The sequence below is a fragment of the Phocoena sinus genome, chromosome 9 (genome assembly GCF_008692025.1).
Source record: "Phocoena sinus isolate mPhoSin1 chromosome 9, mPhoSin1.pri, whole genome shotgun sequence".
NCBI lineage: Eukaryota > Metazoa > Chordata > Mammalia > Artiodactyla > Phocoenidae > Phocoena > Phocoena sinus.
In genome coordinates, this window is record NC_045771.1 from 97,902,572 (window position 1) to 97,915,244 (window position 12,673).

General features: G+C 55.5%; 2 protein-coding genes across 8 annotated transcripts in view; one reads left to right on the plus strand and one right to left on the minus strand.

The window, feature by feature from the left end:
- RAMP3 (receptor activity modifying protein 3) overlaps positions 1 to 12,673 on the plus strand; it is a 55,880-nt gene that overhangs the window by 1,231 nt on the left and 41,976 nt on the right. For 6 of the 7 annotated variants that reach the window (XR_004351457.1, XR_004351459.1, XR_004351460.1 and 3 more), the window contains exon 2: positions 3,357 to 3,527. Coding sequence is in view for 3 of the 7 variants with exons in the window: in XM_032643310.1 (XP_032499201.1) it covers positions 3,357 to 3,527 (171 nt within the window). In the remaining 4 variants the exon portion in view is untranslated. Of the gene's footprint in view, positions 1 to 3,356; positions 3,528 to 4,117; positions 4,243 to 12,673 lie in introns of all 7 variants that reach the window. The other variant, XR_004351458.1, reaches the window with a different exon arrangement.
- LOC116759487 (whey acidic protein-like) lies at positions 8,606 to 10,602 on the minus strand. The gene is given in 3 exon segments (XM_032643315.1): positions 8,606 to 9,494; positions 9,864 to 9,998; positions 10,521 to 10,602. Coding segments are annotated over 3 exon segments (492 nt in total). The 3' UTR covers positions 8,606 to 9,219.

Genomic DNA, 12,673 nt, shown 5'->3' on the forward strand with positions numbered 1-12,673 from the left:
GCTCTAGAGCGCAGGCTCAGTAGTTGTGGCACACGGACTTAGTTGCTCCGTGGCATGTGGGAACTTCCCGGACCAGGACTCAAGCCCGTGTCCCCTGCATTGGCAGGAGGATTCTCAACCCCTGCGCCTCCAGGGAAGCCCTCCTTGGCGGTTTAGTGGTTAAGACTCTGTGCTTCCAACGCAGGGGGTGTTGGTTCGGTCCCTGGTCGGGGAACTAAGATCCCATGTGCCGCGTGGCTTGGCCAAAAAATTTTTTAAATGGAAAAAAAAAATTCCATGTATTTGTCACAATTTCTACCTCAACCCTTCACCAGTTGTATAAATCTCTCAAGATGTTCAGACACTTCAGCTAGGTCACCAGTTTAATCTTACTGAAGAAGTGTCTTACTGAACCTTCTGACCTCCTATGTGGATTATCACCGCTATGCTCTCAGCACGAGTGTCATCCTGGGATCTCCCTTTATCATGTCTCAGTATTCCTTTTGCTTCTGTTGATGCTAGCTCTCTTATTTTCTGTCCTTTATCTTATTTCTTGATTTATGCCCTTGTTTGGGTGGAGCACATCCTTTAGTACCTCTGTGAGAAATGATGCAAAGGAGGTCAGTAAAGGCCTTGCAGGTCTGAAATGTCTTTATTATATCTTCCTGCTTGATTGATAGTGTGGCTGGGTGTTTTAGAAATCATTTCCTGATTTTGAAGCCTTGGTTACTCTGTGAGCCTCTAGCTTTCAAGCTTTTTGAGTTTATGTGGAGTCCAAAAATTGTACATGAGGTGTTTTTTCGCCCGTCCTCCTTCCCTTCCTTCTTCCTTTTTCTTCCTGTTTTCTTCTCCTCTCCTCTGTTCTTTTCCTTTTTTTTTTAATTTCTAAAGTATGGAATCTAAATCTAAATCAATGAAAAAAGGATGTTGCAGTCATCAAGCCACTACAGCTGCACCTTGATGGGGAGCCCTGAGGGGACTCAGGATGGGAACTAACAGGATACTGGCCCCAGATAGCTGAGGTGCATATCAAAGGAATGATTTCAATGAGCCCAGACTAGCATCTTCGCATACATAAAAAGCGCTAAATTAATTAACTTGAGATGCCCGGTTTTCTTTAATTAACAGTTATCTTTTGTTGTTATGACCACCTGGTTTTTGTTACAAAACTATATCCTGGTTCCTCTTCAATACCTCTTCGGAGCAGTCCCTCAGAGCAATCTGAGAGGCTGCCTCCCGGGTTTGAAATCCTCAGAAAGTCCACCAAATAAAACAATTCTCAACTTTTAGGTTGTGTATTTTTTTCAGTTAACAGGAGCCAGTCCCATGAGACCACATATTACATGATTTCATTTATATGCAATGTCCTGAAGAGGCAAGTCTGTAGACTTGAAAGTAGATGAATTGTTTTCAGGGGCTGGGGAGATGGGGGTGGTGGCGTAATGGGGAGTGACTAATGGGTATGGGATTTCTTTTTGGGGTGGTGAAAATGTTCTGGAATTAGATAGTTGCACGATTAACTGAACGTATGATGAGCCGCTGAGTACACATTAAAGAGCGAATTTTATGTTAGGTGAATTATATCTCAATAAAGCTGTGATATTAAAAAGAAAAAGAAAGAACGGTGGGCTAAAAAGAAGGAACTCTAGCACATGAGTAGAGCATATTGGCAGTGAACCTCGCCATCAGGCCGTTTTCTTGGGTAGCTACTGCTGTCATCTTCTTAGGTCTTTCCTCTTGGGCTGGTGAGACTTTGCAGAGGCATTTCCAGAGCTGCCAACATTTTGGGAGCCTGGCTGAGGAGGACAGCTGGGTGGGTTGGGGTGTGTGGCCTCAGGTTTGAGCATGCGAATGTTTCCTTCATCATCGTTACTGTTGCTACGGAACAGACGCCGCCGCTTGCTTTATTGTGCTTGTGGATGTTTTGAGGATGGCTTGTCTCTGCTGTGCAATGACTGGGGCCTCCACTGGAACCACTCAAAGCTAGAGACAGTCTACCAAGAGCCCACGTGTGCCAGCCTCTCTTGCTTAGCTCAGGGGTTCAACCGTGGGTGCTCCAGCAAACAAAGGAGACCCCGTTGCCTTTCATGACCAGCCTCAAGAAGCACACAGGGTCTACGTTCTCCATGGTGGAAGTGGCCACAGCCCCATCTAAACTCAAGAGGGGGTCTCTGACCTCAGTCTCAAGGGGAGGAGTGCCCAAGGATTTGAGGCTGCATTTAGAACTGCCACAGTCACTCAGATTTTAGCAAGGTAAGCCCACTCTCCCAGAGGGTTGAGGCAATTCATTCCAGATGCCCTCCACTACCCTCTCTGGAGAGAAACTTCTGGCCTTTTTTCGGTGGGGAGAGGTGTTGGAGAAAGGTAGTTACTCAGTTCTGTGGGTTTATTTGTTTGGCTGCATCGGGTCTTAGTTGCAGCACAGGGTGGGATCTTCGTTGTCGTGTGAGGGATCTTTTTTTTTAGTTGCGGCATGCAGGATCCTTTAGTTGCGGCATGCAGGATCTAGTTCCCTGACCAGGGATGGAACCCGGGACCCCTACATTGGGTGCGCGGAGGCTTAACCACTGTGCCACCATGGATGTCCCCTTATTTCCTTCCTGATTCTTCTTGCTAGCACCCTCCACCTTCCTCCTGATCCCAGAAATGCCTTATTGGTGACTTTGAGGGATGGAATGGCCTGGGGCAGGGATCTGACCTGAATGCCCTCCTCGGACTGCAAGGTCCTCAATGAGGAACAAGCCATGGGGCCACCTGGCAGGACATCAGAGCTGTAGGAGATGAGTTTGTCTCCTTCCCAGAGGGAGGGTGGAAAAGAGAGCCGGGATACCTCAGAGCCTTTCTCATCCAACACACTTGCTGACAGATGAAAACTGAGGTGCAGAGAGGTGTGGGGACTCGCCAACACCTGTTCCCATTCCAGTTGGAATCAGGGCCAGATGAGCTGACAGATGACTGTGAGGAGGTTAGGGTACCAATTTGGTTCTACTACCTGCCCACCCTGTAACCTGGGCCGGGTACTGAACCTGCCTGGCTCAGTCTCCAGGTCTGTCAAAGTGCTACTTCAGGATGTGTGGTCAGGATGCAGGGATACAGGCCTCTGTCGGGAGCCCTCCAGATAGGCCCCCCACGTGGTTACCCTCCCTCCCTTCCCTCTGCCTCCTTCCAGGCTGAACCTCGCACTCTCACTACCACCCTCTGCTAACAGCATCTTCTCTCCTGAAATTGTGCCTCAACTAGATGAGCAGCCATCCTGGTGTGCCCACCGTGGTCCTGGTTTTAGCACAGAAAGTCCCCATCAAGGGAAATCCCCCAGTCCCAGGCCAACCAGGGTGGTTGATCACTCTGTCCTCAACCTGCCCACTCTCTTTCCCCAGGTGTACTCAAACCACAACCTGCCAGAAGCCCTGGTGCGCAGAAGAGCCCCGACACAGCACGTCTGAGGCTGCCAGTCCTGACGGGCCCGCCGGCCGGGTTGGCCCTCCACTGGTGTCTGGAAACGTGACCGCTAAACAGTTCCCTACGCTGACGACAACTTTCCCGCTATGGTAAGAGTAGCCCCCTGCACCCAAACTGGACAAGTAGTGCGCTGTGCTGACACCTTCTTTCCCTCGGAGAGTCTGGAATTTTGGTACATGCTGGGCGGAGGGTGCTTACAAGACCAGGCCCTGATAAAACCCCTGATGCTGAGTCTCTAGCGAGCTTCATTGGTAGATGCTTCATGCCAGTGGTCCCAGCTTGTTGCCAGGGAATTCAGTGCCTCCAGGGTGACTCTAAGGGGAGAGGTCTAGAAGTTCATGACTGGTCTCCTCCAGAGTTTACCCCATGTGCCTTCTTCTCTTTGCAGGTTTTGCTCTGTCTCCTTAGTTAGAATAAATCTTAGCCATGAGTGTGACTCTATGCTGAGTCCTTTTGGAGAATCACAGAACCTGGGGGGTGGCCTTGGGGACCCTGGACAAACCTGGCCAAGGGCTTTCCTCTCAGGAGAAGACTTTCCCTCAGGGCCTGGTAGCATTGATGCGTCTCCAGACCCCCGAGTAAGAGGAGGAATCAGACCTGGTGGCTGTCCCAAAGTCAGCCTGGCCCCAGCTCTTGCTGGGCACATGAACATGTCCTTTCTGCCCTTCTCTGTGTATAGGAAACTGAGGCCCAGGGAGGGCAGGACAGCCCATGGGCACATGGAGAGTGAACATCCGGGTCTCCTGCAGCCGCCCAGACCTCCCCATGCCTCTCCGTCCTGGCCAGGGGCTCGCTCCCAGCTGGGTAGGGTGCTGGGCCTCTGCCCTCCCGAATCCTGAACACGGCCGGCTTCCAGGGGCCCACAGCCCATGGAATTACTCTTCCAGCCTTCCCCCTGGCCCTTCCTTCCATCATGTCCGTCCTTCTACCTTTCCATCCATCCCCCTTGCCCATCACTCCACCTTGTCCACCAGCAAGTCTTGCGGAGCCCTCCTGGTGCGGGGTGGAGAGGTGCACAGTATAGTGTATGGAGTGGGGCCTGGGGGTGGCAGCCTGTGGGCCAGGCACTGAGCCGTACTGATGGGGCCCTTCTTCCAGCCTCTCCCGCCTTCCACCTGGGCTCCTGCTCTGGGGTCTGTAGGAGCTGAGTACCTGTGCTGCAGGGGGCAGCCTCTCTCTAGATAGAGCTATGGTGGGGCTAGGGGATCAGCCTAGTAGGGTGCTGGGAGCTCTGGGGTGGGCTGCTGTGAGCAAGCATTGAGAGGTGGTGCAGTGGGGAGAGAGCCCCCTTCACAGCCCCTGGGTCTCTCTGGGATGGATGTCCAGCCCCTGAAAGTGGCTATTAAAATATAGCGTGTTAATAGAAAATCTGAGATGACTGCCGGTGAAGGTAGTTTATCATTCACAGTTCCCAGGAGAAGGAGGCACACCCCTCCACGAAGAGCCACAAGGGGAAGCACAGGGTCAGCCAGGAGGTGGGGAGGTGGCGGGGCAGGAGTGGGGAGAAACTGTGGGTTGCTTTACTGTGGTTTCCTTGGAAGGAGCTGGAGAGGAAGGATGAACAGGCTTATTAGGACCGGCTAGTGTGAATAATGTCCGTGGGCTCTGGGGTGGAGGGTCTCCCCCTAGTGGTGTGGTCCCTGGCCTTGCACTGGGAGAGTGACCAGGAGTATAAGACCCCCTAGACGAGGTGGTGGGGGTGTGGTCTCCGGCTTGTTTGCGTTACACCCCCAAGGAGGGGTGTGGGGGGCAGGAGGCTGAGCAAGGTGAGTCAGGCATATCATCGAGTTGTCCAGGGTATGCATGTAGGACAGATGTTAGAGCATCAAGTTTACAGAAGCTGGACACGTGGTTAATGCAGAGACTGGGGCATGATGAGCATTCTCTGCAGGGGAGGAGTCCTCAGCATGGCGGGGGGAGGGGGGAGGCTGGTGAGCCCCCCCACCCCGTTCCTTCTAAGCTCAAGTCAGGGTGGGCTCAGGGCCTGCCAGGGATCTTTCCTGGGTTTGGGCCCCGGCAGGAGCGGCAGCCCCGTCGAGGGGCTCAGCTCCATCTCAGACTCACCTCTCTCCCCAGAAGCTCTTCCGGCACCTGCCCAGCACAGGCAGGGGTGTGGGAGGGTGTGCCCACTGTCCTCCAGCCTCCGGGCTTCCTGGAGGTACAATAGCACCGCACTGTGAGTCCCTTTGCATGGTAGGTGTGGCTCCCTCAGGACCTGTAGCCCCATCTTTCTCACACCCTGGAACGGCCCTTTACCTGCCCAGCGTCCAGGCCTCCCTCCCGTGCGTCCTCCTGCAGCCCCTCTCTGACGCTGCATTGTGCTCCCAGCTGTGCATTACCCAACTCAGGACCTTCCAATGTGGCTGCCCACATACCCTTCCCACCAGCTGGCCCCCAACATGCCCCAGTCCTGGAAGGCCAGCCTTCTTTCCCTTTTTACTTTTTACCTCCCCTGGGAGCAGCTAGAAATGCAGAATTCCAGACCTCCAGAATTGGAATCTGCATTTTGGCAAGATTCCTGGAGATTGGGGGGCACCTTGAAATCAGGAAGCCCTGCAGCCTCACCCAGCAGTCCTTGACTTCCTGGAGCTGCTGAAAACAGCGTGTGGGCCCCACCTGCCTTTCTGACCCAGTGGGTCTGGGTGGAGCCGTCTGACACCACCAGGTGACGCTGCTGCCGATGTGGGCCGAAGTCTGGGAACTGCCCTAAGCTGCACTTTGAGCCACCTGAGGTGGCAAATTGGCCTGGGTGTAGGTGTTTAAAGAACTGAAAGTTGCTCACATGGACTGTAGGTGTCGAAAACCGGGCTGCATATAAAAACTGAATAAAAACTGAATCTGGTCCTTGTCCCTGGCACACAACTTCAAAGACTTGCAAATTCCTGAGTGATAGGAGTTTCCTTACAATTTCCTTTTGTTATTTGTAATGAGCCCCTTTCCCATACCCAAGTTTATGCTAATGAGGTGACTCTAGGCGTGGAGGGTGCTACCGTGTGATTAGAGGGCTGGGGATTGAGTTAATCACCGATTGCTGATGAGTTCCTTTTTTTTTTTTAAATTAATTGTTTATTTATTTGGCGGAGCTGGGTCTTAGCTGTGGCACGTGGGATCATCATCATTGTGGCATGCAGGATCTTTAGTTGCGGCATGCAGGCTCTTTAGCTGCGGCATGTGAGCTCTTAATTGCGGCATGCGGGGATCTAGTTCCCTGACCAGGGATCGAACCTGGGCCCCCTGTATTGGGAGCATAGAGTCTTAACCACTGGACCACAAGGGAAGTTCTTCATAATGCTTATTCAAGAACCCACAAGAAAGCCTTTGGACACAGAAACTCAGGGATCTTCTGGGCTGGTGATGGTTAATGGGCTGGGAGGGTGGTATAACCCTGAGCCCATGGGGACAGAGGTTCCTGTATCCCCCTCCCACGCCCTCACCCTATGTGTCTCTTCATCTGGCTCTTCCTGGTCTATATCCTCTATAATAGAACTATAACATAAGTATTGTGCTTTCAGAGGTCTGCGGGTTGTTCTACCAAATTATTGAATCTGTGGGGGTTATGGGAACCCCTGAATTTTAGCCTCAGGGCAGCGGTCCCCAACCTTTTTGGCACCAGGGACCGGTTTCATGGAAGACAATTTTTCCACGGACCGCGGTTGTGGGGATGGTTCAGGCAGTAATGCAAGTGATGGGGAGCAATGGGGGAGTGATAGGGAGTGATGGGGGAGTGATGGGGAGTGATGGGGAAGTGATGGGGAGGGATGGAGAGTGATGGGGAAGTGATGGGGAGTGACGGGGAAGTGATGGGGAGCGATGGGGAGCGATGGGGGAGCGATGGGGAGTGATGGAGAGCGATGGGGGAGTGATGGGGAGTGATGGGAGCGATGGAGAGCGATGGGGGAGTGATGGGGAGTGATGGGGAGCGATGGGGGAGTGATGGGGGAGTGATAGGAAGTGATGGGGAGCGATGGGGAGCGATGGGGAGCGATGGGGGATTGATGGGAAGCAATGGGGAGCGATGGGGAGTGATGCGGAGTGATGGGGAGTGATGGGGAGCGATGGGGGAGTGATGGGGGAGCAATGGGGAGCGATGGGGGCGTGATGGGGAGCGATGGGGAGCGATGGGGGAGTGATGGGGAGCGATGGGGGAGTGATTGGGAGTGATGGGGAGCGATGGGGGAGTGATGGGGAGTGATGGACAGCGATGGGGAGCGATGGGGAGTGATGGGGAGTGATGGAGAGCAGCAGATGAAGCTTCGCTCTCTCGCCTGCCGCTCACCTCCTGCTGTGCCGCATGGTTCCTAACAGGCTGCAAACTGTACCAGTCTGTGGCCCAGGGTTTGGGGATCCCTGCCTTATGGGATTGAGCCCTTGATTGTGGGGCCTGACTTGAACTCTGGGTAGTTTTTTGTTTTTTTTTTTTTTGGCTGCACTGCACTGCACAGCTTGTGGGAGCTGCACAGTTCCCCAACCAGGGACTGAAGCTGTGCCCTTGGCTGTGGAAGTGTAGAGCCCTAATCCCTGGACCAGAGGGACTTCCCTCTGGCTGGTTTTGTCAGAGCTGAAATGAATTATAAGACACTCACTGGGTGTGGGGTGGGGTATGCACACGTCACTGGAGGCTCTAAACCAGGCTGCCCGAGGAACAGCCTCTAACACCTTGCCCTCTGTGTGTCCCCGAAGCTGGTCAAGGCCAGTGAGGTCTGGCAGCCGCTGAGCCCCAAGCCCTCCCTGCAGCCTCTGCTCATGCTCCCGAGCCCCCATTCATCAGCACCTCTGAAAGGGGTCAGACCCCAGGGGCCGGCACCGAGAGCCTGGTGGACAAGTCTCTCCCAGCCCAGAGACGCCACCATGGCCCCCAGCTCCCAGCGCCTGGCTTTTCCAGGAGCTTCCAGGCCTGCTGGGGAGCTCCTGGGGGCAAGGCCTGTGTGCTTCGCCCGCCCCCCGCCACCCCAGGCAGGTGCCAAGGACAGACAGACAGAGGACCAAGAGACATGAAGCCAAGTGGTTTTTTTTTGTTGTTTGTTTGTTTTGCGGTACGCGGGCCTCTCACTGTTGTGGCCTCTCCCATTGCAGAGCACAGCCTCTGGACACGCAGGCCCAGCGGCCATGGCTCACGGGCCCAGCCGCTCCGCGGCATGTGGGATCTTCCCGGACCAGGGCACGAACCCGTGTTCCCTGCATCGGCAGGTGGACTGTCAACCACTGCGCCACCAGGGAAGCCCCGAGTGGGTTTTTATTAGCAGCAGGTAGGAGGCATCTTGGGCTGACTGGGTCCAAGAGAGAAGATTCTGGCTGAGAGGACTTGGATCGGTCACTCCTGGCAGCCAGGGGCTCTCAGGGATGTCCCTCACTGGAGAGAGCCCTCTGCAGGGGACGTGGAGGCCTCAGAGGAGGTGGAGCCTGGTCACGGTGGAGGCAGGGGAGGGAGGGATGCTGTGTGTGGGCCAGTGAGCCCTCCACACTACTGTCTCGGGCCCTCACTATCGCCCGTGGGCAGGCAGCCAGGCGAGGTCACAGCTGGCAGGGACTGTTATCTGGGAACCATGTCTCTGGGCTCCTAACCCAGAGCTCCTCCCCAGATTAAGTGGCAAAGGCACAAGCATTGCAGGTGGGCCCGGCTGGACCAAGTCCCACCAAGCAAGTGTTCCTCTGAGCCCCCTTTGCTAGTCTGAGACCCACTCTCTAACCCAATGGCATCAAGTGCATGCAGAGGCCTGCAGCTGTTGCAGCCCTGGGTCACTGCTGCCTGAGCCCCCGCCCTCTCCTGTGTCTTAACTGCCCTCAGGGACCTGCAGAGGCCCCAAGGTCAGGGGAGGCAAAGGGAGAAGCCAAGTCCACCATCCCCAGGGCAGTGTCTTGGGAAGGTGTCTTGAGGGCGGGGTCTCCGGGATGCTTACCTGTGGCGGGGACCACACACCTCATGGCACACGAGCTGAAGCAGCACTTCTGGTTCTCCATACATTGGTCATCCCTGGAGCACTCGTTTCTCTCTAAGCAGATCTTTGGGGCCAGCAGGGCCTGCACCTGGGGACAGCAGCCAGCCTTTGGAACAGGTACTAGGGGAGAGGCGGGCCAGGCCTTCATCGCCCGCTGGCTTGCTGGGGCTGCCCCACTGCTGGTCTCCGGCGGCCCCCAACCTTCACCCCGCCTTGGTGGCCTGGAGCTTGAAGGATGGGAGGGAGACAGCAGCCCTCGTGGATCGCTGAGCCGGGCACTGGTGATGTTGGGAGGAAGTGGGCGAGCCTCAGCTGGGCCTCCGGTGGGTCCAGCAGGTGAAGCAGTGTCATGGCCGGGCTTTTATGGGGCCACTGGGGGGTTCACTGAGAGCGGAGTGTGGAGTGCCGCCTCAAGGGGACCCTTGACAAAGCTGGTCCCTCCGTCCCTCCAGATGGGGCTCCACTGGGGTGCAGGGATGGCGGCATTACCTATGAGGGGGACCACGCAGGATCAGCTGCAGGGGCTCCTGGCGCAGCACCTGGTGTCTTGGGGACAGTTCTCATCGTTGACACAGGAGATTGTGCAGGAATCCTCGGAGGAGGAGCTGAGCTCTGGGCACAAGCCTGCCCTGCACACAGGATGGGGAGGTGGGTGGGGGGTGGCCGGATCCCGCCTCCCCTGGGGCTCCTCAGGGGAAAGCAAGGTGGGGCAAGGACAGAACCATGGGGAGGCGGGTCCCCAGCAGCCCAGCGCTCTGCTTCTAGGAAAGAAAAAATCTGCCAGAAATGTGACATGGCTGACAAAAGTGTGAATCAGCTGTGAAAATTAGGAAACAAGGCCTCAGGCGCACTGCAGGAGGTGGAGTTAAGACCCTGAGGGGCCAGGACAGGCTCCCCCCATGCCCAGTTAGCTGCCCAGTCACTTTTCACCCTGGGACAGTGGCCTGGGCCCTGTGGCTCTAGTCCCCCAGCACACGGGCATCTTTGGGCAGTACCCCACTCTTCTGCTGTCACTGACACACGCCGCCGCGGGGTGTGCCTCCCCCGTTCTCTCCTCTTGTCCCAGTTACCAAACTGCCAGGTCCGGCAGTGTTTCAGGGGCGCACCTGGAGGGGAGGGAGTTCGGGACAACCCTCCTGGGCCTACTTGGCAAGGGGAGGGCCAGGGCCAGCCTCAGGGCAGCCTTCAGGGTGAGCAGGGCCAGGGCCAGGCTGGCAAGACAACGCATGGTGGCGGGTGGCAGGCAGGTGGCAGATGGTGGCTTGTGGCCCCGGGGCACCTTTAAAGGAGGCAGTGGGGGGAGGAGCATGGCGGGGAGGGCGGGCGGCTGGGGCTGCCCCAGTGGGACCGAGGGGCTTCCGGCTTGGACAGAGCCCAGACTGGGCAGCTGCTGCCTTGGGCCGCATTTGTAAACAAAAAAAGAATTCCTAATAAGGTGGACCATTTTTTTCCACTTTGAAAGTAATGCGTGTTTACTCTGAGAATTAAGAAAATGAAGGGCAGACGAAGGAAGAAATAGAATCCACGACGACACAACGTGGCGTTGTTTTCCGTGGTCGTGGGGGTGCCCTTCAGGGAGAGGGAGTCACAGGTCCAGTTCAGCACACGGTCCACAGGTAACGGAGAAGGAGGAGGAGCCCAGGCGCAGGGGTATCTGGGGGGGCGTTTTATTTCTCCCATGGTGTCTTTTCCTGAACATTCTACAGCAAGAACAGGCCATCTTGAGTTTATGGACTGCATGTTCTGTGCAGAGAATGTCGGGCATCCGAGAAAGGGAGGGGCAGGGGCAGTGTCAGGGCTGTTTCTGCATAGGGCGGACACTGGGAAGGCCTCTTCCCAGAAGGGCCCGCCTGTGCCCTGTGAGCGGGACCAACATCAAGGAGACGTGCCCCTCCTTCTCTGGGGAAACTTCCTTGATCCTGCTGCCCTGAGGGCCTGGACAGGGAAGGTGGCCCCGGGGTGACCACGTGTGCTGATTGTCAGTGCCCACCCCTGGTCCAGGCCATACTCTGCCTGGCCTGTGGCCTCTTGACCTTTGACACAGAGCCCCTCAGTTCTTCCCTGGGTACTCGCGTTTCCAGATGTTTTAGCCCGGAACACCCTGCCACTACGACAGACAGCTCAGGTCCCCCTGGCTCTCCCTGACTCCGGGCCCCATGTAGCACCGTCTCAGTCCCTAGGACCCCTCAGCAGAGTTCTCGGACCTCAGCCCAGGTCCCTCCCGGGGTGGCCAGTGCCGGCCTTCAGGGATGGGGGTCTGGAGTCCTGGCCAATGGCGACTTGCTACCTGCTGGTGCCTCTTTACACTGGCAGCTCACAAGATGCTCCCCCTTTGGCTGTTTCCCCTCCTGCAGTCTGAGAATGCAGTGCACAGGTCAGAGCGGGGTACTGAGGTTCAGAGAAGTGAGGGGTGGCCAGGCCACGGTCACTCACTGGCTGGCCCTGCTGGCCTTTCTCTCCCTTTTCTCTGTCCCTCCCCCTACACCACGGCCGGGAGGACTCAGGGTCCTCCTGGCTCAGATGCTGGGTCTGAGGCCAGGCTGACCACACCAGGAACTCAGACCACGGGGCTGTGGCCTCATACTGAGTCGCCAGCCTCTGGCTCCCTGGGACACAGCCCTTGGGCTATGGGACCTGTGGTCATAGGGTCACAGGGCCTGGTCCCTTCCTCCTTGACCATAGGGCTGGCTACATACTTTGTGGGGTGCCTTGTTCAACAAGTGGGAAGAAAGTGTTGGTAAAGATACTAAATACAAAGGTTTTCCTCTTTTCCACGTCTCTCATTTTTAAAAATGGTGTTTTTAAAAAATGTCACTCTAGCTAAATTAAAATTAAATGTTTCTATTATTAGTGTGAATATTACCATTCATCTTTTTTTTTTTTTTTTTTTTTTTTTTTTTTTTGCGGTACGCGGGCCTCTCACTGTTGTGGCCTCTCGTGTTGCAGAGCACAGGCTCTGGACGTGCAGGCTCAGTGGCCATGGCTCACGGGCCCAGCCGCTCCACAGCATGTGGGATCTTCCCGGACCGGGGCATGAACCTGTGTCACCTGCATCAGCAGGCGGACTCTCAACCACTGTGCCACCAGGGAAGCCCACCATTCATCTTTATATTGTGAAATGCCAGTTTAAATGAGAACACGAGAGCATTTGACGCTTATGTGGAATCACCAAAATCGTACTTTACATCCCTGGTTGGGATGGGCACATGTATTTCATTCTGCACAAAACTTACAAAGTGCTTTCTCTTCACTTTTTTTCCTTTTATTTTCAGATTCACTCTTTTTTTCAAAAAATAAAT